This window comes from Brassica napus, chromosome C9, assembly GCF_020379485.1.
Source record: "Brassica napus cultivar Da-Ae chromosome C9, Da-Ae, whole genome shotgun sequence".
Taxonomy (NCBI): domain Eukaryota; kingdom Viridiplantae; phylum Streptophyta; class Magnoliopsida; order Brassicales; family Brassicaceae; genus Brassica; species Brassica napus.
The window spans coordinates 11,402,733-11,428,527 of record NC_063452.1 but is presented as its reverse complement, the minus strand read 5'-3'; the positions used below and the strand labels follow the sequence as shown (position 1 = coordinate 11,428,527).

The 25,795-nt window shown below is 34.9% G+C and overlaps 4 protein-coding genes, 1 long non-coding RNA gene and 1 other non-coding gene across 6 annotated transcripts; 1 reads left to right on the top strand and 5 right to left on the bottom strand.

The window, feature by feature from the left end:
* Positions 1 to 89: 89 nt before the first annotated feature.
* LOC106390239 (G-patch domain-containing protein 1-like) lies at positions 90 to 2,646 on the bottom strand. Its single transcript, XM_013830658.3, has 11 exons — positions 2,418 to 2,646; positions 2,237 to 2,321; positions 2,047 to 2,123; positions 1,942 to 1,969; positions 1,763 to 1,856; positions 1,601 to 1,667; positions 1,291 to 1,387; positions 1,037 to 1,200; positions 628 to 951; positions 423 to 545; positions 90 to 327 (listed from the first exon to the last, which is right to left on the bottom strand). The coding sequence occupies exons 1-11, from the start codon at positions 2,493 to 2,495 to the stop codon at positions 262 to 264; spliced, it is 1,203 nt and encodes a 400-aa protein (XP_013686112.1). The 5' UTR covers positions 2,496 to 2,646; the 3' UTR covers positions 90 to 261.
* Positions 2,647 to 2,757: 111 nt separating this feature from the next.
* On the top strand, positions 2,758 to 4,296 carry LOC106390240 (2-C-methyl-D-erythritol 2,4-cyclodiphosphate synthase, chloroplastic-like). The gene is made up of 3 exons (XM_013830660.3): positions 2,758 to 3,145; positions 3,216 to 3,346; positions 3,880 to 4,296. Exons 1-3 carry the CDS (start codon positions 2,806 to 2,808, stop codon positions 4,111 to 4,113), a joined length of 705 nt encoding a protein of 234 aa, XP_013686114.1. The 5' UTR covers positions 2,758 to 2,805; the 3' UTR covers positions 4,114 to 4,296.
* A 136-nt stretch (positions 4,297 to 4,432) lies between these two features.
* Positions 4,433 to 6,227, bottom strand: LOC106395616 (heavy metal-associated isoprenylated plant protein 15-like). The gene is made up of 3 exons (XM_013836020.3): positions 5,733 to 6,227; positions 5,562 to 5,637; positions 4,433 to 4,939 (listed from the first exon to the last, which is right to left on the bottom strand). Exons 1-3 carry the CDS (start codon positions 5,736 to 5,738, stop codon positions 4,620 to 4,622), a joined length of 402 nt encoding a protein of 133 aa, XP_013691474.1. The 5' UTR covers positions 5,739 to 6,227; the 3' UTR covers positions 4,433 to 4,619.
* Positions 6,228 to 6,385: 158 nt separating this feature from the next.
* Positions 6,386 to 10,227, bottom strand: LOC106390242 (monodehydroascorbate reductase, chloroplastic/mitochondrial). Its single transcript, XM_013830662.3, has 17 exons — positions 10,000 to 10,227; positions 9,727 to 9,901; positions 9,544 to 9,643; positions 9,359 to 9,436; positions 9,094 to 9,165; positions 8,852 to 8,970; positions 8,663 to 8,747; positions 8,456 to 8,545; positions 8,176 to 8,277; positions 7,974 to 8,063; positions 7,777 to 7,857; positions 7,573 to 7,644; positions 7,398 to 7,492; positions 7,205 to 7,293; positions 7,061 to 7,123; positions 6,913 to 6,953; positions 6,386 to 6,747 (listed from the first exon to the last, which is right to left on the bottom strand). Exons 1-17 carry the CDS (start codon positions 10,007 to 10,009, stop codon positions 6,628 to 6,630), a joined length of 1,482 nt encoding a protein of 493 aa, XP_013686116.1. The 5' UTR covers positions 10,010 to 10,227; the 3' UTR covers positions 6,386 to 6,627.
* A 6,066-nt stretch (positions 10,228 to 16,293) lies between these two features.
* On the bottom strand, positions 16,294 to 18,969 carry LOC106393476. The gene is made up of 3 exons (XR_007329312.1): positions 17,612 to 18,969; positions 17,436 to 17,529; positions 16,294 to 17,368 (listed from the first exon to the last, which is right to left on the bottom strand). It is a non-coding gene; the product is annotated as an uncharacterized LOC106393476 (long non-coding RNA).
* Positions 18,970 to 20,589: 1,620 nt separating this feature from the next.
* On the bottom strand, positions 20,590 to 20,696 carry LOC125593797. The gene has a single exon (XR_007329688.1). It is a non-coding gene; the product is annotated as a small nucleolar RNA R71 (small nucleolar RNA).
* Positions 20,697 to 25,795: the final 5,099 nt, after the last annotated feature.

The window sequence follows — 25,795 nt, the reverse complement described above, 5'->3', positions numbered from 1 at the left end:
CCAGCGTTTAATTTCCACAAACGCAATAGAGAAGAGTTTGTTCTATATCTGCTCTTAAATAAAAGAGATATTAGCTCGACTTATTATGGTGAAGTTTAAATGCAGACTCTCATAATATAATCCCAGTATGAATAAAAACTACAAACACATCAAAATTTCAAAATGAAAGATATTTGTTATACATATGGCATGGTGATGATTCAGTAACAAAACTTGCCCTAATCTCCACTGTCCTATGCAGGTATAACGACAAAAATGTCCTCACTTGTTTTTTGATACGAGACTGATCTTCTTTCCCTCCACAATAAACTTCCCACTTCGCTCCAGCTGCAAACAACGAGGTTAAGAAATTGAGAAACCTTCTAATAAAAACAATTTACTTTACTATATCCAAAATAATATGAGCAAATATTAAATATTACCTTAAGTTTCAAGTACGCAATAGCATCTTTCCTTGAAGAAAACTTAGAGAGAACTGATGGTGCTTGTTCATCAATTAGAGATTTAAGCTGTTTCAGCTTCATCGATCCACTACTACCAGCGTCCTGATAATGTAAAGACAATACGTGTTTCAGAGATGTTATAGAATAAGACAATAACTGCTCAAAGTTGAAATTGACAACATACCTTTTTAAGAATCTGCTTGCACAGGTTCTTCAACTTGATTTTGGGTTCAGTGATCTCATCCCGCTTCCTTTTTGCGATAACAGAGTCCTTGTCATCTTCTTCTTCACTCTCTTCGCGCTTCCGTTTTGCTGGGAGAGCATTTTCAATAACAGAGTCCTTGTCATCTTCTTCTTCACTCTCTTCTTCCTCCTCTTCCTCTTCATCAGTATCATCATCATCATCACTGTTATCAAAAGAAGTTTTCTTTCCTTGGTAACGAACACCAGCTATTTTCTTAGGCCGGTCCTTGATACCCAGTCCTTGTTTTCCAGCCGTGGCTTTGTCCTGCAGACATCATTTCCAGAGAGTTGAGAATCCTATCCATACCTCTTTTATAAGAAAAGCTTGAGAAGAAGAAGCAGACACATACCTGAACCATGTTGTAAAGATTCTCTTGATCGTCCTCACAAAACATTTTTCTCTCGTTAGACTTGGATGATTTCTTTTTGCCAGGCTTAGCTCCAAGAAGACCGCCCGAGACAAACCCGGATTTAAATCCCCACCAGTCAGAAGAAGGTTCTTCGATTTTCTGTTCTGTTCAGTTCAAAAGATCAATAAACATTTTTCAGCACAAAGAAATCAAAGTCGCGCCCATTTCAAGATTTTCAGGACCAATCTAGACACCTTTAACATCAGGATGTTGGTCCTCGGATATAATTTCAATCTCCATAGCATCGGCTATGTCACAAACCGCAGGAGAAGGCTCCTCAGTTCGCTTAACCTACGCGACAGCAAAAAAAGACAATATAGACCAAATTACACTAGGACTTTCATATTGCCTTTTGTTATAATAATGGTGATAGCAGATAAAATACCACCAAATATATGCACAAATTAAGAACGGGTAGAAGCTATAAAGTAATATGCTAATCGACATGAATATTTGTAATTATCGGATCAAATCAGGAGAGAACTAATTGGAAAGAAAGCTTACAAGTATTCCTTCAAGATCTTTAGAAGAGTATGAATTGACAAGCTTTCCCTTCTCTCGACGTTTATACCTAATTACAAAACAACAAGACACAAAACACTCAAAACAGAATGCCACAGAGAATTGGTAAAGGGGATATATAAGAATAAGAAAATATCTAACAACCTTCCTTGTGGACGAGTAACCTTAGCAACATTGGACTTGACAGGCTCATCAGATTTGCCACCTTCGTCTTCACTTTCACCTTCCTTCTCCGAAGCTGTTACATGCCACATAACACAAACAATTCATTAGGATAATCTAAGTGACAGAGCTTTGAAATAGTTAAAAGGTAAATATAATACCATCATCTTTCTTGATAGGTGCTGCTTGCTGCAAATAACACACAAGAATAAGGATTAAAAATTATTTATATAAAGAGAATTTAGTAAAAATAGACAAGCCAATACCACTTTCAACTTCTTGAGAATGTTATCGAACTGAGTAGTATCAAATGCCCATGGATTCGGCTTATCAACACCAACACCTGCTCCCAAATGTTCAAATATTTAGTCCTATGACTATGACAGATAAATATTTGTATGGCCATTACATGCAATACACTGGGAGGATAAAGAAGACAAAAAAGAAGAAACGAACCAGTTGTGTCTTGTTTGTTCTTGACTCGGACATAGCCTTTGATCCCTTGCTTGTCTTTACCCAGTCCTTCTCCTTCTTCCCATCCCTGCACACAAATATATCACCATTCCAAAACATCAATCCTTTTTATTGAAATCTATACGCTTACCATAATCATCCAGGAAAAAAAAATTGAACTGACCATTGATTTCATTAGCCGGAAAGCGGCGGACTCCTTTAGGATTCCGACGTACTTGACTGGAGCTTCCGGCGCCGCCATCTTCTCTTCTTAGTTTCCGGCGATCGAGTGCAGATGATCCGCCGCCGTTTCGATGGAGCTCAAAAGAAGAGAAGAGTGGGGGCGAGGGAGTTTAGGGAAAGCTGGGAGAGGAGAAAACCTAAATCCGACAGAGTTGATGGGTAGTTATACTCTACGACGCGGCCTTCTGTAAAGTTTAGTGGAAATGCGATCTGATCGACGGTAGAGATCTAGTTAAAAAATTTTAAATGGGCTGTTATATAGGCCCATCTAATTTTATTTTAAAAAAAATAAAAGTAAAATAGAGTGGCTGATTGTAAACAGAGAAGAAATGGCTATGGCTACTTGTACTCAGCTATCTTCTTCTTCGCCTTTGTTTCACCCTCAAATTACCAAAAAGCCCTTCCTTATCCCGTCGCCGGCGACGATCAGCGTTCATGGGTTCTCTACACTTAGGCCAAAGTCTCTCTCTTTATCCCATCGTTCTTCAGTCTCGGCTTCGGCTGCTTCCTCCACCGTCGACGTCAATGAGCCAGTGAAGAAATCAGTGAGAACACTTCCGTTTAGAGTGGGTCACGGGTTCGATCTGCACAGGTTAGAGCCAGGGTACCCTCTGATAATCGGAGGGATTGATATCCCTCACGATAGAGGCTGCGAAGCTCACTCTGATGGTAAAAGTTTTGAGCTTTTGAATTAGATTGAATTGAGCTTATGTGGTGATGTTGGGGGTTTTGTGTGCAGGGGATGTGTTGCTACATTGTGTAGTGGATGCAATCTTGGGAGCTCTAGGGCTTCCTGATATAGGCCAGATCTTCCCTGACTCTGATCCTAAATGGAAGGGAGCTGCATCCTCTGTCTTCATCAAAGAAGCTGTAAGCTTTTGTACCTTCCCCTTTGATGTTCTATTAGTTATCCCCCACATGGACTTTAGTTAGTTTGTAACTGTTGGTTAGTTAATAATATCAAGGTTCTGTAATACTCTTTGAGTATAATAATCTTTAGATGTGGATTTTGGAGCCTTTAGTCCAGTGCCTTGTTAACTTTTGTGATCACTTTTAAGCTATTTTATAATCTTACCGCTCTTGCATTGGCATACATTAATTTTATCTTGGCGTAACTCAAGTTTAGATTAGGTTCCTGCTTCTTGGGTTGATGATACTTTTTCTTGAGGCAACATATATGATTTATGTTTAGGTACTCAAGTTTGAAACCATAGAGTTTTATTTTGGGTCAGTTTATAGTGTATTAATATTGATGTTGATTGCATGGAAGCTAATGTGAATCAAGCTATGAACTTTAATTATAGTTAGGTGATCATCACTTTGTAATGAGGTTACATAGTTTATATAAGAAACAAAATGTTCAAAATGAACTTGAGACGATGTTGTTTTTCTTTGTGTTTCAGGTGAGACTCATGGACGAGGCAGGGTGCGAGATAGGAAACCTAGACGCCACATTGATTCTACAGAGACCGAAGATTAGTCCTCACAAAGAGACAATACGATCCAATCTCTCCAAGCTTCTTGGTGCAGATCCTTCTGTTGTGAACTTGAAAGCTAAAACACATGAGAAAGTTGATAGCCTTGGAGAAAACAGAAGCATTGCAGCTCACACTGTTATCCTCCTCATGAAGAAGTGAATCAGATTAATCATATTCCTTAAATTATCAATCTCATTAAAAGAAGATACTACTGATATAAATTGACACTTGGTGTAATCACCCTTTTGAACCTTATTAATCCCCTCTTAAAAACAATGAAAATCGAATAATGTGATGATGGTGATGATGATATATTAAATTGGAAAAATTGATTCTTGGTCAGATTTGAATAAATTTGGAAATTGCGACTGGAGTTTCTTGTGACGTATGCGTCTGTCATTTTCATCTTCAGACATTTCATCACAAGAAAGCTATGATTTTTTTGTTGATTTTATATTAATTCGAATCCAAAATCGAAATAGACAATTGCTTTTTGGTTTATAATGCAAAGTTTTAGATGTACATAACTAAACTAATAGTGAAATAAAAAACATCCATGAAGGAATCTAAAACATCATTACTCGTCAGATGAAACACTAGTTTGAAGTCCAATTCTAACAAATATTAAAAGTTACCATATGCCTTTTTAGTCACTTGAAACTCTCTTAGGAGATTATGCAGCCTTGGTAAGGGTCATGAGTGCAGACACAAATCTGATGATGTGTAGCCGTCGTAGGCGTAGGACCATAGAAATTGTGGTTTCCACTAGAACCCTCCAACCTCTCACGTTCCCTTTCTTCCATCCTCTTCTTTTCGGCTGCAGCTGCAGCAGATTCGGCCTCTTTTTTGGGATCGTAAGGTCCAAATGTGGCCATTTCAGCATTGATCCATCCCTTTTCCAGTTTGGTGAGGATCCTCCTGCTGTCGAAGTCTCCAATGATGGTTAGCTTCCCATCCTTTGAGTCCATGGTAATCGTTGTAACCCCTAGTAACAGGAATAATGAGCAAGACAATGGTTAACAATAGAGTTCGCATCACAATCAAAAGCTCTGTTTCAGTCATAACCCTTATTGCATCCCAAAAACAGAGAGTATGTATGTGTAATTAAAAGCTTTGTTTTTTCAATTAAAACGCATGGAAAAAACACAGTCAAATTTCAAACTTTTGGAGATTTAATTCATGACCCACAAAGAATTCCAAGAACAGAGTGAATATGTAACTACCAGTTTTATTTTATGTTATTCCTTTTAGAAAGACTGTCATGAACAAAGACAAAAATAAAAGTTCATTCTTCGTTGGTTTGAATTCATAAACCATAAAGAATCCCCAAAACAGACTGAATATGTGTTATCAAAAACTTTGGTTTCTCAATAAAAACTCATGAACAGGACAAAAAAATAATAAGACAGAAGATAAGAGTTATCTCTCATGGGTTTCCATTCATAACCTGTAAAGAACCCCAAAACTATAGAATGTATGTAATAAAAAGCTTTGGCTTTTCAGTAAAAAAAAACTCGTCAACAAGAAAAAAGGTTGTCTTTTCAAAATAAAAACTCAAGAACAAGACAAGATACAAAGAAAACTGTTTGATGATTGATGTGGATTACCATGGAAGTTAGCAACTGCGCTAATGATTCTCCTTTTCGATCTCTCGTCGTGAACACCCATCATCACAACCATTTTCTGTAGAAAATATGAGAAGAAATAAAATACTCTTTTAATTCAATATAAAAATAAAAAAGACTAATCTTTTAGTACTTTGTAAATAAGAGAAATACCTTCATTTTCTTTGTAGAACAGAGGAGAGAATATGAGAGAAACCCAATATGAAAAGAGGCTTTAGAAGGTCGATGATCTTTTTATATACCCAAACAACAAACCGCCACATGAAAAGAGGCTATAGAAGAAGAAAACAGGACAAGACCAAAATTGCAACCTATGTAATTTCGCACGCGCCCCACTGATACTAAACCAAATGAATTAGTTTTCTCCTCAGAAGAAAACAAGAAAGTGGAGATCACTCGCGAGAATTAGCTGTGTGGGAATTCTCCAGCTTTACTTTTGTGTGTGTTCTGTGTTCTTCTGTGCCAATTTCTACTCTTGCACTGGGGGCAAATGATGTGTGACTACGGTCGACTATAATCCTTTCTATTTTTAGTATTACCTTGGCAACCTCTTTTTATTTGGTCAAAGACATTCTTCCGAAGCTCTGTTATTAGTTTCATTAACTGTTAGTGCCGCAGACAAGTATCCCATTTTCTTTTTTTGTTTGCATTTTTTTTTACTTTTGCGATAACGTTTGTTTGCATTTTGCAATCCTAATGTTTTTATCCCGGCGATTTTTTCTGGTTGTCTCATACATAATAGTTTGTGTTGTTTTCTACAAATTTACTGTCATAATGATCGCTTTGCAGAACAAACCGTTTTCCAGTTAAAAAAAAAACTTTAAATCTCAATATTAGACTATCATGCGAATTTATGTGGAGCAAGCTCTGTTATGAGCAAAATATGAATTCTGAAAAAGAGGCGACAACTTATTCATGCAGATTATTGACAAGAGTGCTCTCTATAAAACCATTTTCAATGGAAAGATGAATACTTTCACCGAGAATAAAGATGTTTCTTGCTTGCTTTCTCTGAAACCGAAAGCTATTATAAAATTCATCAACTCTCTTAACTCTGTAGAGCGGCTTGAGCAATCTCGAGGGCTTCTTCCACTGAAGATGCGCTGGCGAGTTTAGCCTTGTCGACAATTGGCTGACTTCTTGCTAGCTTTGGGAGAAGCTGAAACTCCTGTGTAAAGATAATATACACAACAATTCAAGGCATTATTATAGCTTTTATATTCATTAATACCCATATGTAATTGATTGCAATGGTTGCACAAAAAAAAAAAAAATTGATTGCAATGGTTCAGATTCATATGCTCGATTGAAATGAGGGAGTGTCTCTTCTTACCTCTGGAGAACCACTTTCTACAAGAACACCTTTCAACCTGCCTGTAATACCATAATTACTCATCAAAGTTAGTTAAATCGCTAAGCTATGTCCTTAGCTAGTGCAGGGGTCAATAGTTGAGGTAAGTAAAAGTGGAAGGTATGATTACCAGAATCAATCCAGAAGGTAGCGATCTTGGGATCGAAGTTGCCAACTTCAACTGTTTCTCCCACTGGCCAATATGAATCAGTGGGTTAGTTACTGTGGATATATTGTTTGAGTAATTGGATGATTGTGTACTAACAATATTTACCATTATCCCCATAAAACTGCCACCAAACTTTTCTTGAGCTGCCTTCATACTCGAATACTCTGGAGTAGAAATACGGGAGATAATCGTATCTGCAATGATTTGTGCAAGAGAAGTACTATTAGGTGAAGAAGATATGTCTGAGAGAGATATACACAGAAGTCTACAGATTCATGCCAGAGTGGAAGAAGCTTACGTGTCAGTGTGTGCGGTGAGCAGAGATTTCACGCAGTGTTGTGCAGAACGGCGGGCGTGATCAACATGTTCAACTCGGGTCATCCGATCATATATCTGTTCATCAGACAATAACATGATGAGTTTACACAACACAAGATTGGTGGCTCAACATGTTGTATCTAGCAGCGAAGTACCTTCAATGGGAAGGCTGCAACATCTCCAATAGCAAAAATGCCAGGGGTACTTGTCCTGAACAAGCCATCAACCTGTGGTTTGAAGATGAGCTCTTATCAGCCTTTAGATTGTAGAAAACACTAATGTAATTTCTCGTGACGTTATAACTTCAAAACTGATGAATGCTAGAAATGATTCACTAGGGTGTTCTGCGATAACAGTACCTGAATACCTCCAATAGATTTGTTCATGGCCAAAGTTTCAAAGGGGCCAATAGCAGGCTTAGCTCCAATTCCGATCACAACCTGTAAAGTAAGGATACACAGGTTGAGCAGGAGTCAAAACTTCATTGACCATCACAGTTTTCAGTTAATCAGAGTTGTTGAAGTTGCATCACTTTAAAAAGAAAAAGTAACTATACCGTGTCTGCCTCAATTGTAGACCCATCGGCAAGCTTAACAGCTGTTACACGCCCATCCGAACCTGCTTCTAAGTTATTTATCGAAGCGCCCTGTTCAACAGAAAAGAGGAACAAAGTTTACTCACTGTTTTCTAAAATTCTCAGGTTTACAGGAAAACAAGTGCTTTCAGTCAAAGGCATTGATCGTGGGTTGATATCTAACCTTGACAAACTTAACACCATTTTGACGGTAGAGTTCTTCATATCTCTGAGCAAGTGATGGAGTGAACAGTCTTTGCAAAAGCTGATCTTCGGGGAATACAATCTATTGTTGAACAGGGGAAAGCACAAAAGCAGATGAAGTTAGTATATTCATGCGAAAATGAAACTTCATTCGTTTATTATCTGAAAGATTGCAGATAGTTTGTTTTTATGCACCGAATTACGAAAAATATACTTCATCAGTAGCACAATTCAGAGATTAAAGTCAACGGAATACTAACCGTTGTATCTAGGTTCCACGCAACAGCAGCAGCAGCAACCTCCATGCCAATGTAGCCACCACCAACAATGACAACTTTCTTTGACTTTCCCTGAATCATATATTGAAAAGGTTATTTCGTGCCAAGGAAGTTTAGAGTTTCCTGACGACGCATTGTGAAACATTTCATATAGAGATGACATAAGTAGTAAGATTGACCTCAGCTTACCAGAGATGAAATAAGTGAATCAGCATCTGCAACCTCCCGAATATAGTGAACCCCAGGCAAGTTTCCACCAATTTTATCTGGGAACCTGCAATAGAAATAGAAAGCAAATATTCAATATATCAATGGACAAGATTGAGAAGCCCTGGCCCTTGGTGTTTTTCATTGCAAGTAGAATGTAACTTCACTCACCTAGAGGCTGTACACCCTGTAGCGATAATTAGGGATCCATATTTCAACTGCTTCCCAGTGTTTGTTGTGAGGGTTTGCTTTTCAAAATCAGCTCCAGTCACTGGATCTTCATATATCATCTGTCCAAAAACAAATGTAAAGTTTTAACACAAGAGAAGATCACAACAAAAACCACCCATGTAGATTCGAAAAATTGGACGATTAAACAAACTTAAGACTCATAAATTTGGGAAAAGAATGACCTCAATCCCTTTCTCCTTGTACCAATCTGGTGTTTGCCTCTCTCCACCACCTCCAACACAAGTATGAAACCCCTGGCAGATACATTAACGATGAGAAACGCACTAATCATAAAATTAAACCATACAAATCTTCAAATGAGAAACAAGGCTAACGAGAACCCAATCCACAAATTTCATGTTTCCACCAAATAGCAGTAATAAAACAAGTCAAAAATAGATATGAAATCAAACATTAGTGTACAAGTGAAGGGCTAGCTAGGCTTACTGGAAGACGAGCAGGCTTCTTCTCTGGAGGGAACAAGTAAGCTTTTGTCAAGGCAGGTCTCTCATAAGGCGCGTAAGCCTAAAGATTACAGCAATCACACACAAAAGAACAATCAAACAGAGAGTAAAACCAAGGGCGATACGATACTGAAGAAGAAAACACTTAAGGGATCGATATTGATTAACCTCTTTGGTGACAATACAAAGGCGACCATCGGCCATTCCGTTTTCTACAAAGGTCCTAGCTGCATACCCCGCCGCATTTCCTCCCCCAATTATCACAAACCTAACAAGATTTACGCCATCCTAAACTCAATTCGAATTCACAAATTCGTCTATCCAGATTCGAAAAAAATCAGAAATACTAACTCGCGATTCTCGTTGGCGAAGGAAGCAGTGACGACGCCTCTGGAGGCGATTCTGGAACCAATCGGAGAAAACCGAGCGGGATGACGGCGAGCGAGGGAGGGAGAAGTGGGACACCAAAGAGACAATCCGGTCTTCGCTGGCAACGTGGTGGATGCTAACGCCATGGCTCCTCGAACTGCAACAACAGAGGGGTTAGAGAGATTCGATCTAGGGTTTGAAATCGAGGAGGAAGGTAGTGAGTGAGAGAGAGAGAGAGAGAGAGAGAGAGGGGACCTGGAGACATTTTTATAAGAAGAGCCGAAAATAATTAAATTATTTGAAGCAAGTGTGAGTCTCCCTGTAGTATTGGCTCTAGAACAAAGCTAAAGGGCATAAAAGGCTAAAAGAGTTTTTCGATATTGCGATTGATCAAGGAGAGAGGATTATTGGAAAGATGGAGCTGACTTGTCTTTTTGCTTTTCGATTATAACCAAGAAAATTATAAACAAGAGTTGCGATTTTTGTGACAAAGTCTATTCTTAACCAAACTTTACCGTATTCTAAGCTTCTTCTATCCGCATTACACAATTTTGGTTCGATCAATATCTTCCCATATTATGATGGTCTAATTATCTAACGAAGTGCATATGTACACTATATTTTATTTTAACTACACAATTTTTAACTAATAAAACCGTTATTTTAATTCTAGTTGTTGGTTGCATTTCTATCTTCAAACTCATTCCCTCAGTTTCATATTAAGCGTCGGTACAAAGAATTTTTTTCGTTAGTGTCATTTTTGACCTCAATGCAAAATTTATTAACTTTATTCAGCAATTTATTTTTCCATTAGTTGAAATATGGTTAGGTGTATACGTAGTGATGTTTTATATAGAAAATATACAAAATTAATTGTTTCCTTAATCTTTGTACACAAATTCAAATCGACAGTTAAAATAAAAAGGAGGGAATAATAACTTAAAAGAAAAAAATGAAACAAAAGTCCATACTATTTAATGTAAACTAAACATTTATCATATAATAAAATTATTATATATAACATAAATAGATAAACAAATAACATTAGATTGTATAAAATAAGAAATATACATTTTCTAACGAAAGTGTTTGGAAGTTTGAAATGAGCTTTAATATCCTAGAATCTTGTAAATCAATATAAGAAATATAAGAACTACATATTTCATGGTTTTCCCTATCAACATTTACTTAGACTAGATCTTTTCTCCGCGCTACGCGCGGATAATATATTTAAATTTGTTACATTTATCATTTTTATTTGTGTATGAATTTTTGTATATTAAATTATATATAACTAATTTTTAAATTTGATTTTTATTTTATATTTTTAGTTTAAAGTAGGTATTTCTATTATATGTAACACAATTAACTAATAAAATATGAAGAATCAAGTCCGGGATTTTAGAGTTATATAAAAAAATATAATTATGTATAGAACATAAATTATCTTAGTTTAAAATATCGGATCTCATCTCGAATAAATTCACGAAAAGAAAAAGTATTCCAATAACCTACTTAAAATATAAAACCCTATTTTCAAAAAAAAAAACGTACTTAATAATATTTTTTTACGTGTAATAGTTGAAAACTGACAATTGAATATCGATCTAGAATATTATTCTAATATATCTAATGGTAAAATATTAATTGTAATAAACAAATTTTGAATTTTGTAATATTACATGAATTAGAAGTCTTTAAAATCTAAAATCTATTTTATTAACATAATATATTTTTTATTAAATTATTATTTTGACGTTACAAAATGTTGTTTTAGTTTTATTTGTATATTAATTTTTTAATAATTTAGTTTCTTTTTAAGTAATTTTAAAATTATCAAGAATATAATATATTTAAAATTATTTATTTAAATATATCCAAATATGATGTCTCATTTTTATGTGTGTTTACGTTGAGCATATTAATTTGTAGTTTGTATATTAAATAACACCTTGTTGCGTGCCGTTCTATGGTTTTAATAAATATGTTGTCATTTCATTTTTATTACTACTAACATGATTTTTTAGTGATCAATGATAATGTATTTTTAACGTTATGTATTATATTTTATCATAAATTTTCTAACTCTTCATGCTGTCACTTTTTTTTAGAATCATTTTAATTAGATAATAGGTTTAAAGATGTAAATAAAACTGTATATGTTGTAAATTTAGACTTTTTAGTGTAACTGAGCACTATCAATTATGAAAATTATATTATGATTTTATTTTTACTAAATTTTTCTTTCTGTGTATATTTTTTGTTTTATTTTGTATTTTTACAATTTTATTGCCTTATTCTTTAATTGCAGGCAGAGAATTGCTATTTCGAATTTTTGTTTCACATACCTTAAATGTTTTCGGTTGATTTTTGTTTGTTTTCTTTCTCCAATTACAATGTACAGTTCGACCGTTTTTTTTTGGGATCAAACTACTAATATCATCAGATAGAAAAGCTTAAACTCCTAGAATGGAGTGAGTATTTGTGCTCGAGAAAACTGATTTAGCCACTAATACAATCTATATTATTAAAAGAGAAGTACCCATTTGAAAATGTTCTTACTTCATTAATTAAACTTCTTTTTTTTTTTGCTTGTCTTTTTCAGTTGCATTTATGAAATATCCTAAAACGAATAGAACTGCCTAATTTATTATTTGTCTTTTTAGTTACATTAATGAAATATGCTTAAATAAATTTAAACTTCCTATTTTATTGTTTGTCTTTTTCAGTTAGTTTAATGAAATAACCTTAAATAAATTTGGACATAATGTCATTTAATCAACAAAAAAAAAAACTCATGAATTATCCTTACGTGCAAAATTTTAAGAATAGAGATTTTTAAAAACGTGCATCATTAAAATATTACCTAAAACATGCAGCACTAATATATAACATGCATCAATAAAATTAGAATTTGACTCACACAATTGTACGGATATTATTTTCATTTGATTAAATTTAAAAATAATTATTTATTCAAAAAATATTTAAGAATGGCAATGTTTTTAAAAATTATATGGTATTATTTGCTCATAACTCATTTGTCATTTGATAAATTGTTAGAAAGAAAATTTTAGCATAATATAACTCAGTTGTCATTTGCTAAATTTACGGTTTTTATTTATATTTTGTATTATTTAATTATAATATTTTCATTTTATATTTGAAAGATAAATGAATTTTCTTTCAAACAATATTTTTGTAAATGTATTTTTTAAAAAATAATCAATTAAAATTGTTATTATCATTGAATATCATTATTTTTTGACATAATTTGAGTTTTCGTTTACATCAAAACTTATCATATTTTAGGATAATTTTAATTTAAAATGTAATTTTCATATTTTTCAAACAAATTCTAAAAATATTTTTAAAATATTTTGTTATAATTGTTAAAAAAAAATATTGAGTTGCATTTCAAATAAAAAGGTAAAGATATTAAAAATATTTTAATTAAAATATGTAAAATATAATATAGTTTTAAGGAAATAGTCATAAAAAAATTACACATAAAATAATCATGATTTTTGTTAACTCGGCGGATCATTATTTATATGATATCACACACGAAAGAAAAAGTTCTGTTTTTAAAATTATCTAATTAACTCTATACTCATTTTTTTATATTTTTTATATGATATCACACATTCGTAAAAAAATAGATAGTTTAAGATGCAAAAAAAAATATTTACTTAATGAATATAATATGAACGATTATTACAAATACATCATTTAATAAAATAAATAATTAAAAACTGAAAATTTATATCCGCGCTGGCGCGCAGGTCAGGGTCTAGTGAGATATTATAATATTAGAAGGTATGTAAATTCTTCTCTGTTGTCCTACACTGGACATAATTAAGTTGTTGTCAATTGATTTTATATTTGTGATAACTGGAAATACATTTTTATTTCTTCCTTACATCATCTTTAATTGGTTTACGGTTTCGACCATTTCTAATATATTTAGAGTAACATAATATTTGATGTAGATTACCTCATTCCAATTAGAAATGCACAGAATGAGAGAAATTCAAAAGGTAAGACCACTTTACAATTTTGTCTTCATATCTATATAGAGTTAGTTTATAGATTACTCTATCTGTTTTAAAATGTAATCAATTTTAATTAAAATCTGTAATATTTAAAAGTTGTTACTTTAGAAAACTGTCATTTAATATATACATTTAATCAATTACACAGTAATTTACATAATTTATTTGACCACACAATATCCAATAAATATAAAGTTACATTGAAATATAAAAACAATTTATATAGTGAAACAAAAATACTTTTAAACCATTATATTATAAAACAAAGGGAATATTCAAATTATATTGAAACATTAGAATAGTAAGAATTAGAAAAGCTGAAATCTCAACGTCGATCATTTATGTCGGCCATGCCTTATACCATCTCTAATGTATTCCTCTATTTTTTTCTCTAAAATGGAGGAATTTCATAATAGAAATGAATTTGTTTCCGATGTATTTTTCTATTTTCTCTCTTAAAAAGAATATTCTTAATATATTCTTTTCTAAGTTTACAAATAATAGTTACTATTTGTGAAAGTTGAAAATCAGCCCAATTTATTTTAATATTTTATAAAATTATTATATTATTGACACTAAATATTTATTTACAAACTATTATGTAAATAAAAAATATGATTATATTTGTATAAATAATATATTTCACTAAAAAAATATTTTTGGTTATAATTGTTTAAGTAAAAAGTTAAAGGATCATTTTGTAAAAACAAATAGAGGAGGTGACATGGCAAAAATATAGTTTCTCATTGGCCGATTATTTTCGTCTACATGGACACTTTATCTGAGGCTTATATCCTCCAGTTTTAATTAAAATCTGTAATATTTAAAAGTTATTTGTTTAAAAAATTGTCATTTAATATATAAATTTAATCAATTACACAGTAATTTACATAATTTAATTGGCCACACAATATCCAATAAGTATAAAGTTACATTGAAATATAAAAACAATTTATATAGTGAAACAAAAAATACTTTTAAACCATTATATTATATAGCAAATGGAATATTCAAATTATATTGAAACATTAGAATAGTAAGAATCAGAAAAGCTGAAATCTCAACGTCGATCATTTACGTCGGCCATGCCTTAGACCATCTCCAATGTATTCCTCTATTTTTTTTCTCTAAAATTGAGGAATTTCATAATAGAGATGGATTTGTCTGCGATGTATTTTTCTATTTTCTCTCCTGAAAAAAGAATATTCTTGATATATTCTTTTCTAAGTTTACAAATAATACTTTTTATTTGTGAAAGTTGAAAACCAACCCAATTTATTTTAGTATTTTATAAAATTATGATATTATTTACACTAAGGAGGGTTATTGGGCAAAGAATTGTAGAGGAGTTATTAAATTTTGAGATTCCATTCTTATTGGTTTGTAAATTTTTAAAATCTAAATAGAATCAATTGTTATTGGAGTGATGATTTTTAAATTTCACTCAAAATTATTTGTTATTGGAAAAGTTTAGTTTTCATTGATTTTAAGATTCTATTAAAGTCTATTGTTATTGAGATGTAAATTTTCTTTGTTTTTACTCATAGTACTCAACTTTGAGAATATTATCTATACCCATAAGATTTTTGAAATCGATGTAATAAAATACAATCACATACAAAAACTCAAATTGAAGGATGAAATAATATACAAATCACAATTTTAACATAATACAATTCACAACTTAAAAAATAGAAAAAAATATTAAAAATTTAAAATAAAAATTGTAAAAATAGTTTTAAAAAGCACTTTCGTATTTTTTAATTAAACTTTTCAAAAATAATAATTCAAATTTTTTTTACAAAATTCAAATTTAAAACATATATTTCGAAATTATATAATTTTTTTTTATTATTTATATATCTATAAAGTAAGAAGTATAAATTAATTTTTTTGGTCATTTTATTTCTTGAGATCTTTTTTGTGACGAAAACGTTTTTAAAAGCTGTTTAAAAATTGTCTCAAATGAAATGATTTTCTTTTCTTTTTTTTCTACCACCATTAATTTCTTACTTTAAAAGTTAATAATAATCAATAAAATTCTACACACAAGTAATGAAAATCTATGTAAAAGTATTTGATAAAATTTGTTAAATCTAGTTAACTTGTAAAATCCTCTCAACTATTAAAATCATCAAATTTCATAGAAATTCATGTTCCATTAACCCCCCCCCCCCCCCCTAAATATTTCTTTACAAAGTATTATGTAAATAAAAAATATAATTATATTTATATAAATACTATATTTTCAGTAAAAAAATATTTTTGGTTATAATTGTTTAAGTAAAAAGTTAAAGAATTATTTTGTAAAAACAAATAGAGGAGGTGACATGGCAAAAATATAGTTTTTCATTGGCCAATTATTTTCGCCTACGTGGACACTCTATCTAAGGCTCAATCGTCCTTTTATTACTTGTTTGATATTTAATACTTAATTTTTAATATATTTCCGAACCATCGCGATAAATAAAAAAACTTTTGAACTCGTAACTGGTTTCAAGATCCAATGATAATTAATTAACTCTATATACATAAATGATTTTATTTGGTAACAATTGCACTAAGAACAACAACTCCAAGCTTGTAAGACTTTGACATTACAGAATGTTTGTAAAGCAGATTAACCGAGACCTGAGGTTTCATCTTGGAGAGGAACGTCGTCTTTGATGCGCGGTGGTCTAACAATGATAAGTCCGTACTCTATAGCTTCTTCTGAGTTGAACCTTTTCAATCTGCTCAAATCTTTGAAGATCTGTATCATCATCATTGTTTAATTATTTTCATCATCATCAGCATATGCACTCAGAGGTGTCAATTATTATTATGACAACAAAACTAACCCTTTTCCGCAGGCTGTCCTGTATTTTTGGTTAGTTAGTTGAAGAGGTAATCTCTTATCCTTGAAAGCTACTTTGCTTCATTTTGAATATCATCAGCCTGAAGGAATTTTGCAAGTGTATATATATAGCTTTACCATGTTACTATAAGAGAGGAAAAATATTTTTTATAGTCCATAACTTAGAGAGATAAGCGGCTTATAGCTGCACCACCTGACCACGAGCTGCACCAGCAGGTGACTGGAGAGCGATCCTTAACAATGGCATCGCAAACCGTTGACCCTTTCACAGAAAACAATAATTCAACTTCAAGTTCCTCAGAGTCTAGCTAGCATATAAGATCAATTTGGTTTCCACATGCTTCAAAAGAAAGTGAAATAAAGAGTACCTTTTCAGCGGCAGCAAGAAGAAAACCTGCAAGGTTTTAGGCAAGCCCAACACAATGTGTCCCAACCGGACTTTTCAAGCTCTTCATTGTATCATAGATAGCTAAACTTGGAGTTAGCTACAGAAAAAATATAATAATTTTTTTTTTAAAATTTAGACAAGTTTTGTAAGCAAAGAACAAAAAAAATTGTGAAAGAGAAACTCACATCACCACCAGGTCCATTAAGGTACATATAAATCCTCCTGGAATCATCAAGAGTATCAAGATACAACATAGTTGCTAATATCTGGTTGCTAAAACTCTTCATCAATGTTCTGTCCAATGAAGATCACACGCTCTCGATACTGCAACAATATAATCAAAGTTTGCATTTGTTCTTTCTCTCAAAAATTATGTAAAAGTTGGATATACCTAGGGAAACCTATTGCCAAGTGCCTTCCTCTCGGTTTCTGTAGGTGTACCTATAGGCATCATCTTCACCCGTGACCAACTCGCTTTCCCTGTACTGCAATAACACAAACCACAAAGTAATGAACCCAGCACATTCAAAGGCAAACCTATTCCAGAAGAAGAACATTGAGAAATACCTGGATTGCAAATTCATGTGGATCCTGCCACAGACTCCTATTCAAATTATGATGCCAATTTGTCAAAAAGCATGAACACAATTCCGACAAGTAGTTGTAGTAACATTAAATAAATCACTTCACTCGTAAGGGACTAACCATATCCGATTTAAAGACAGAAACTTTCGAAAAGATTAAAAAGAAAAAGGAACATATACTTGCAGATTAAGGCTTCAAGCCAGAGTAAAGCTTGATGCTACATCTATAAAAAAACATATAAACAATCAGAATCATGTTATTTGCAGATAGAGAGAAAGAGATTCGACTTGTATAAGAGCTATAAAGTGATTCCCATGAATTCACCATACTTCTTGATGTTTTTGGAGTCCAAAAACGTAGCAGACGAGCAACAATGAACTGTGAAGATCTACCCAGTCGGAGAACATCGAAGGCGGATTGCGCAACAACATCGGAGGAAGACATTTTCGAAGGATCAATTAATTGAGAGTGATTGTGAAGATTCATCCCACTCGCAATCCTCTCCAATCATATATAAAAGGAAGGAAACCGAGAGGTCGAGAATGTTATTGGGTTGAATGAGAATCACATTAATTAAGAGAATTTAGTAGGATACGTTGAACCTCGTTGAGCGTTAAGGAAGGTAAAGAGTTTGAAAGAAAAAAATTCAGACTAAGTTTAGAGAGACGGTGAGGTTGAAGAAGAGTCGGAGAACGGAAAAAAAAAGAAATAAACGGAAATGGCCTTCCTGGGCCATTGACATCAACACGCGGGCTCATAAAAAAACAGAAGCTGATATCTTCTCAATTTGCATTGTTTTAACCATTCATTCTTGCATATGTTGACCATTTAGGATAGCATTTAGATATGTTTAGGTTGCATTGCATTACATATGTCCTTATCAGGTGATGGAGATTTCAAATGGTGACTTTGGAGCATTTAGAGATGGTTTGGAGGCAAAAGGGGTGATTCTCGAGAAGGAGACGCATTGATCAAGTGTCCCAGCGGCATAAGGACGTCCCAGCGGCCTTTTGGCCCCGTAAGAAGCCGATGCAAGCGCTGAGAAACGGAGACTAAGTGTGGGAGCGGCCTTACGCAGCTGTGTACCTAAGCCGCTGGAGACGCTCGAGAGATGAAGACTCAAGAAATGGATACCAAGTGCGGGAGCGGCCTGACGCAGCGGTGTGACGAGACCGCTTGGAAAATACCCCGTTCCCTGCCGCGTTCGTACTTGTCGCAGCGGTGTGATGACGAAGCAAGGAAGCCGCTGCGAGTGTCCCAGCGGCTAGGCGGAGCGGTTTCACGTGGCCGCTGCGAGTCAAGAAAGTCAACATTTTCCGTGTTTGACCAGATAATTACCAATTTGTGTTTTGATTAACCCAGGTTTGTTAGATTAAACCAGGTTCGACTTTAAGCTACTATAAAGGTCCTTCAGACCTAATTGTAGGGGCTCATCTTGTTTTCTATCTAATCACAAAAGAACTTTTAGGTAAAAGATCCTATCTTGATCATTTCTCTCTTGTGATTGCTTGATTATCTTGATTACTAATCATGATTAGCACCAAATCATCTTTGATTCTTGGGCTCATCATGGAGAGTAGTGAGTAGTCATCTTTGGATTCATGGGTTAGGGAGATTAAGGGTGATTAAGCTAGATCTAAGGTGTTTAGGCATAGTTCAATCTTATTCCTTGCTAGTAGAGGGCTTTTAATGCAATTAGAGTTGACCTCTATAAAGTTGAGCTCTAGGCATTTCATAACCGGAAGGTGTTTGATGAAATGCCTGAACCAACTCTCCTAAGTTTTTAACATCCTTTACCAAAGGGATTTGTTGTTAAAGATGTTAAGATGGCTAGTAGACTTGAGATTAATGATTACTTAGATAACATTTAACGAAAGGAATTTGATGCTTGAGTTATCTAGGTAAATGAGCATTCATCTAGGGATAGAGTTTGTTTAGGATTGTGTCCAGGCCTAAGGTAGATATAGATTGGTTAAAAGTTGACACCTTTAGATTGAATCTTGATCACCCAAGATCAATTCCCATAGCCCATGAGTTCTCCCTTCTTATAAGAAAGAAAGCTTTGTCCTTTATTGCATTTTAAGTAGTAATCTAGTTTCAAATCATCTCAAAAACTGGTAGCACTTAGATTAAGCATGGTCTTGCATTCCCTTTGCATCATAATCACTTAGGACTGGTTTGATATCCTATATATTACAACATTTGATTAGGGGCCTTGAAATTCTTATCATCAAATTGGTGTCGTTGCCAAATCCTAAGTTGATTGTGACATTGAGATTTAGTCATTTGCTTGAGACTAAGTCAATTTTTATTTAATTGTGTTATTGCTTCTCTTTGTTCTTCTCTTTTTGCATTTCAGGTGTATGAACACAAGGAGCAGAGGTCCAACAAACCTAGTTCCAAGAGTTGAAGACATTAGAACACTTGAGAGGGAGATAGCAAGACAAAGAAGAGAAGTAGAGCAACAGGCTCACTTGCAAGGGTTGGGGTTTGATATGGAGAATCTGCCTCAAGATGGTGAAGCCCAAGGAGGCAATGGTCCAAGAGCTGATCCTTTTAGACCACAGCGCCAGCCACAACATCCACAGCGCCAAGCTCGTGCCATTGGAGCCTATGATCAACCTCACATTCATGGTCATAGGTTGGGAATCAGAGCACCAGCTGTGGAGAACAACAACTTCGAGATCAAGTCAGGGCTGCTCAACACTATAGAGAACAACAAGTATCATGGTCTTGCTGCTGAAGACCCTTTTGATCACTTGTACAAGTTTGATCAGTACTGTGGCTTGTCCAAGACAAATGGTGTTTCTGAAGATGCTTTCAAGCTGAAGCTATTTCCTTTCTCTTTGGGAGGCAAGGCACACCAATGGGAGAAGACTCTTCCAAGTGACACTGTCACTACTTGGGAAGATTGCAAGAGAGCTTTCCTAGAAAAGTTCTTCTCTACTTCAAGGACAGCTAAGATCAGGAACGAAATCTCCGGGTTTCAACAAAAAGGTCTAGAGAGCTTCAGTGAAGCATGGGAGAGGTTCAAGGGTTATTGGTCTCAATGCCCTCATCATGGTTTCAGGAAGGAGAGCTTGCTTAGCACCTTCTATAGAGGAGCCTTACCACAGTGCAGAAACAGGCTTGATACTGCCAGCAATGGTTTTTTCTTGGGGAGAACTGAAGAAGAAGCAGAGGAACTGGTGGAGAACATGGCTAAGAGCGACTCAGCCTACAGCGAAGAGCATGATAGGGTCAACAGAAATGATGATCAACAGACAAAGAAAGAGATCAAGTCCTTGCAGGAGAAGATGGACTTGCTTCTTTCTAACCAAGTTAAACAAGAGTAGGTCAACTTTGTGGGTGGTCCTATTCAAGAGATTCCTCCCAAGATTAATGAGGTTGATGGTTTGGAAGGACAAGAAGAGCTGTGCTTCATCAACAACAATGGTTCTTGGTACAGGAAGGAACCTAACTTTCAGTACAACAACTACCAGCAAAAGTCCTACTCAAACTTCTAGCTCTTGGACTTCTCCCGATTCTTGAGGAAGGAACGCTACTCCACACCGATCCGGAAGATTTTGAGGATTTGGGACTTGTGGGATTGTTGATGAAGCGGTTTGAGTACTATCGAGATTGGGCTTGGACAACTCCGAATAAAAAACCGATGCTGTTTATCGGGAGCTTCATTACTCCGATCTTGGAAGCATTTGGGATAGATTTGGGACCTCGGGATCATGCTCCAGCCTCCATTGATCTTGCTTACTTGAAGAAAACCCACTTCCTTACCGGCCAATCTGGCGATCGGTATGGTTACCCCTTTTGGTCCACTGACCTCGACCCTGAGCAGCTACAGATATTCCTCCCTTGTGAGAGGTTGGCGACGCTATCTGATCCTCGGCATGTACTCTTCGCTCTAGCTGCTCATGAGCTCATTCCCGCAGATTTTGGTGTACTTGAGACCATCACCAAAGTGCGCAAGAAGAAGACCAAGGCCAGTTCTTCTCGGGCAGCTCGTCCTAGTGATGCTGATGACGAAGGACCGACCACACCAGCCCCGGTGTATGGGACAGAGAGATACCACTTTCAGCCTTATGGTGGAGTTACACCGAACGTTGCATTGCGCCAAGCTCTCTCTCAAAACGCCAAGTTGCTTCGGTGGAACAAAATGCAAGATTCCACCATCTACAAGCTGAAGAACTCAGTGAAAGCGCTTAAGAGACAGATGAAAAAGGTCACTGCACTTCTCTCTCAAGTGTCTATCGGTTCTGGTTATCAACGGGATGACGTGTTGGCTGGTGCTGGTCCATCTACTCTCCCATACCCTGTCTTCTATGGACCTCCTCGTTCCCCGGAGTACCGACTCCGTCGTAGACGCAGGAACACAGCTCCTCCACCCCGAGCCTCCTCCAACGAGTCTCCTTCAGTCGCTACCGACGACGACGACGACACGGAGGGAGCATCCTCCTTTGCTTAGCCAGGTATCATCCTCACCCTTCCATTGTATATACCAGTTTTTTTTTCTTTGCATTTATTTCCCTTTTCGGTATCTCCTCCTACTTTCTAACACAGAGACTGTGTGAACAAAGTTTGGGGGAGGTATCAAGTATTTGATCATGTTTTCTTTGATGAATTGAGTCTCATGCATCGCATTGTACATATATAGAAAAAAACCAAAAAAATTAAAAAAAATTTGAAAAACACAAAAAGAAACATGTAGTTGCATCAGTTGCGCTTTTAAGATTGAGTCTAGAGCATATAGGTTGCATTCACTTGCATTGGGAATAATGATTTAAAATGCCTTGCAAAGAACCCTTGTCTAGAACTCAAAATAACACCCTAGTTAAACATATCAAGTAGCTTAAGCATTTCTTGAAAACCTTGTACGCTTCGAGGCTTGAAAATTCTTCTTGAAACTTGTTTGCTTGCTTGATGTTAGCATTGTTCTTAAGATCAGCTCCAATCTAAACTTGGCTTGAATGAACTTAATCTCTTTTGCATATGGGCATTTGCATACTTGATCATGGATCTCATACACATTTGGGTTATCTTATTCCTTCATACCTATCTTTGTTAACCCAATTGGCACTCCTTACCCTAAAACCCTAACCATTCTTTGAGACCAAACATTGAATTGTATGAGTGAGGCCTCTTTTGATAGCTTGTCATGTGCAAAATCTTGAGAGTATTGGAGGCGACATAGGTTTATTCTCATCTCTTGCTAGCACAATGAGTTAGCATTTGGGGATGGTGAGAGGGGTTTGTGTGTTTTAAATTTCAATATCTTGGGGTTTGGAGAGTGAGAAAGATGAGAGATATGAAAATAAAGCTCCTAGGGATATATAAAAAAAAAGAAAAAAAAAAATAATAATAAGAAGCTCTTGATTATGCAACAAAGAACCTTCCCCTACTAAAAAAAAAAAGATCAAAAAAAAGTTGGGGAATGAAATGAAAAAGGGTTAGAGCTTGTGGAAAGTGGATTAAAATCCCTAGTGAGTGGGTCAAAAAAAAAAAAAAGAGTTGTACATTGGGTGAGTGATGTGAGGGGTTTAGATTGATTTTTGAGATGATGATAAAGAGGGTAGAACTTGTGATCATTTATAACAAAATGGGGTAGAATGATGAGAATGAATCTATGTATGCATGAGTTGCTTCTAATCTTAGATAAATTTTGCATAATGATCAAGCTCCTTGTTTTGAGTGATAACCACCCTTAAATAAAAACATTCGAACCCATCTCTTCATTCATATTAGACCATTGCATACCTAGCCAAATGATTGAGATCATGTGCCCATTTGTGAGACTTCACCTTGTGTGTGTGTGTGTGAATCAATGTGAGAGCTGATTGAAGGGACTTGTTGGTAAAGAGTATTGCAACTTGAGTAGAGGAAAAAGAGTATGGATAGGCCTAGAGAAGCTAGAGTATAATAAGGAGAATGCTCATGCTATTTGCTATATTTCTTTAGGATGTTAAGTTGAGTGCTAGGAAGTGTTACTTTTGGCTATGAGTTCCCACCTTCAAACCTCTCTCTCTTATGAGTTCTTACAAGGTCACTTGAGGACAAGTAAGATACAAGTTTGGGGCAGTTGATATCTTCTCAATTTGCATTGTTTTAACCATTCATTCTTGCATATGTTGACCATTTAGGATAGCATTTTGATATGTTTAGGTTGTATTGTATTACATATGTCTTTATCAGGTGATGGAGATTTCAAATGGTGACTTTGGAGCATTTAGAGATGGTTTGGAGGCAAAAGGGGTGATTCTCGAGAAGGAGACGCATTGATCAAGTGTCTCAGCGGCATAAGGACGTCCCAGCGGCCTTTTGGCCTCTCAAGAAGCCGCTGCAAGCGCTGAGAAACGGAGACTAAGTGTGGTAGCGGCCTTACGCAGCGGTGTACCTAAGCCGCTGGAGACGCTCGAGAGATGAAGACTCAAGAAATGGATACCAAGTGCGGGAGCGGCCTGACGCAGCGGTGTGACGAGACCGCTTGGAAAATACCCCGTTCCCTGCCGCGTTCGTACTTGTCGCAGCGGTGTGATGACGAAGCAAGGAAGCCGCTGCGAGTGTCCCAGCGGCTAGGCGGAGCGGTTTCACGTGGCCACTGCGAGTCAAGAAAGTCAACATTTTCCGTGTTTGACCAGATAATTACCAATTTGTGTTTTGGTTAACCCAGGTTTGTTGGGTTAAACCAGTTTCGACTTTAAGCTACTATAAAGGTCCTTCAGACCTAATTGTAGGGGCTCATCTTGTTTTCTATCTAATCACAAAAGAACTTTTAGGTGAAAGATCCTATCTTGATCATTTCTCTCTTGTGATTGCTTGATTATCTTGATCACTAATCATGATTAGCACCAAATCATCTTTGATTCTTGGGCTCATCATGGAGAGTAGTGAGTAGTCATTTTTGGATTCATGGGTTAGGGAGATTAAGGGTGATTAAGCTAGATCTAAGGTGTTTAGGCATAGATCAATCTTATTCCTTGCTAGTAGAGGGCTTTTAATGCAACTTTAGAGTTGGCCTCTCTAAAGTTGAGCTCTAGGCATTTCATACCCGGAAGGTGTTTGATGAAATGCCTGAACCAACTCTCCTAAGCTTTTAACATCCTTTACCAAAGTGATTTGTTGTTAAAGGTGTTAAGATGGCTAGTAGACTTGAGATTAATGATTACTTAGATAACATTCAACCAAAGGAATTTGATGCTTGAGTTATCTAGGTAAATGAGCATTCATCTAGGGATAGAGTTTGCTTAGGATTGTGTCCAGGCCTAAGGTAGATATAGATTGGTTAAAAGTTGACACCTTTAGATTGAATCTTGATCACCCAAGATCAATTCCATAGCCCATGAGTTCTCCCTTCTTATAAGAAAGAAAGCTTTGTCCTTTATTGCATTTTAGGTAGTAATCTAGTTTCAAATCATCTCAAAAACTGGTAGCACTTAGATTAAGCATGGTCTTGCATTCCATTTGCATCATAATCACTTAGGACCGGTTTGACATCCTATATACTACAACATTTGATTAGGGGCCTTGAAATCCTTATCATCAGAAGCCCAACATTACCAAAGCCGTGCTGACGTGTCCGAATGCAAACTTTCTATTGGGCGATTTTTCTATCATACATTGGCCTAACGGAGGCTTATATTCCCTTTTCATTACTTGTTTGATGACATTAATAATAGTTTTTGAAAAATTATATAACAGTCACATATATAATTTTTTTTTAAACTAAAGTTAAAAGCCAGTTTATAGTTTAAAAGGTTCATCTTAAAATGAAGAAATGAATCATATTTTCAAATTTGAAGTAAGACTATTTATTATTTCAAAATTTTGAAAAAACTACATAATTTATAGCTTTTTGCAAGAAAATGGTACATATATCTGAAAAATAAAGATCATGGTAAAATACTTATCAAAACTTGAAAAAGTAAAAATATAATTTTAACGTTAAAAGTTTACTGAAACAGTTCAGTGGAGAAATTCTAAAATTTACCACAAATTTGGTAGCATTTTTCGGATTTATTTTTAAGTGATACAATTTTCATAAATACTTTGAGTTTGTGACAAAAAAAAAACTAAACTAACCATTATAAATCATTTATAAATGTTTAAGAATTATTTATAGAAATTTATAAACTTAACCTCTTCCCTTAAATACTAAACCATAAACAATAATCA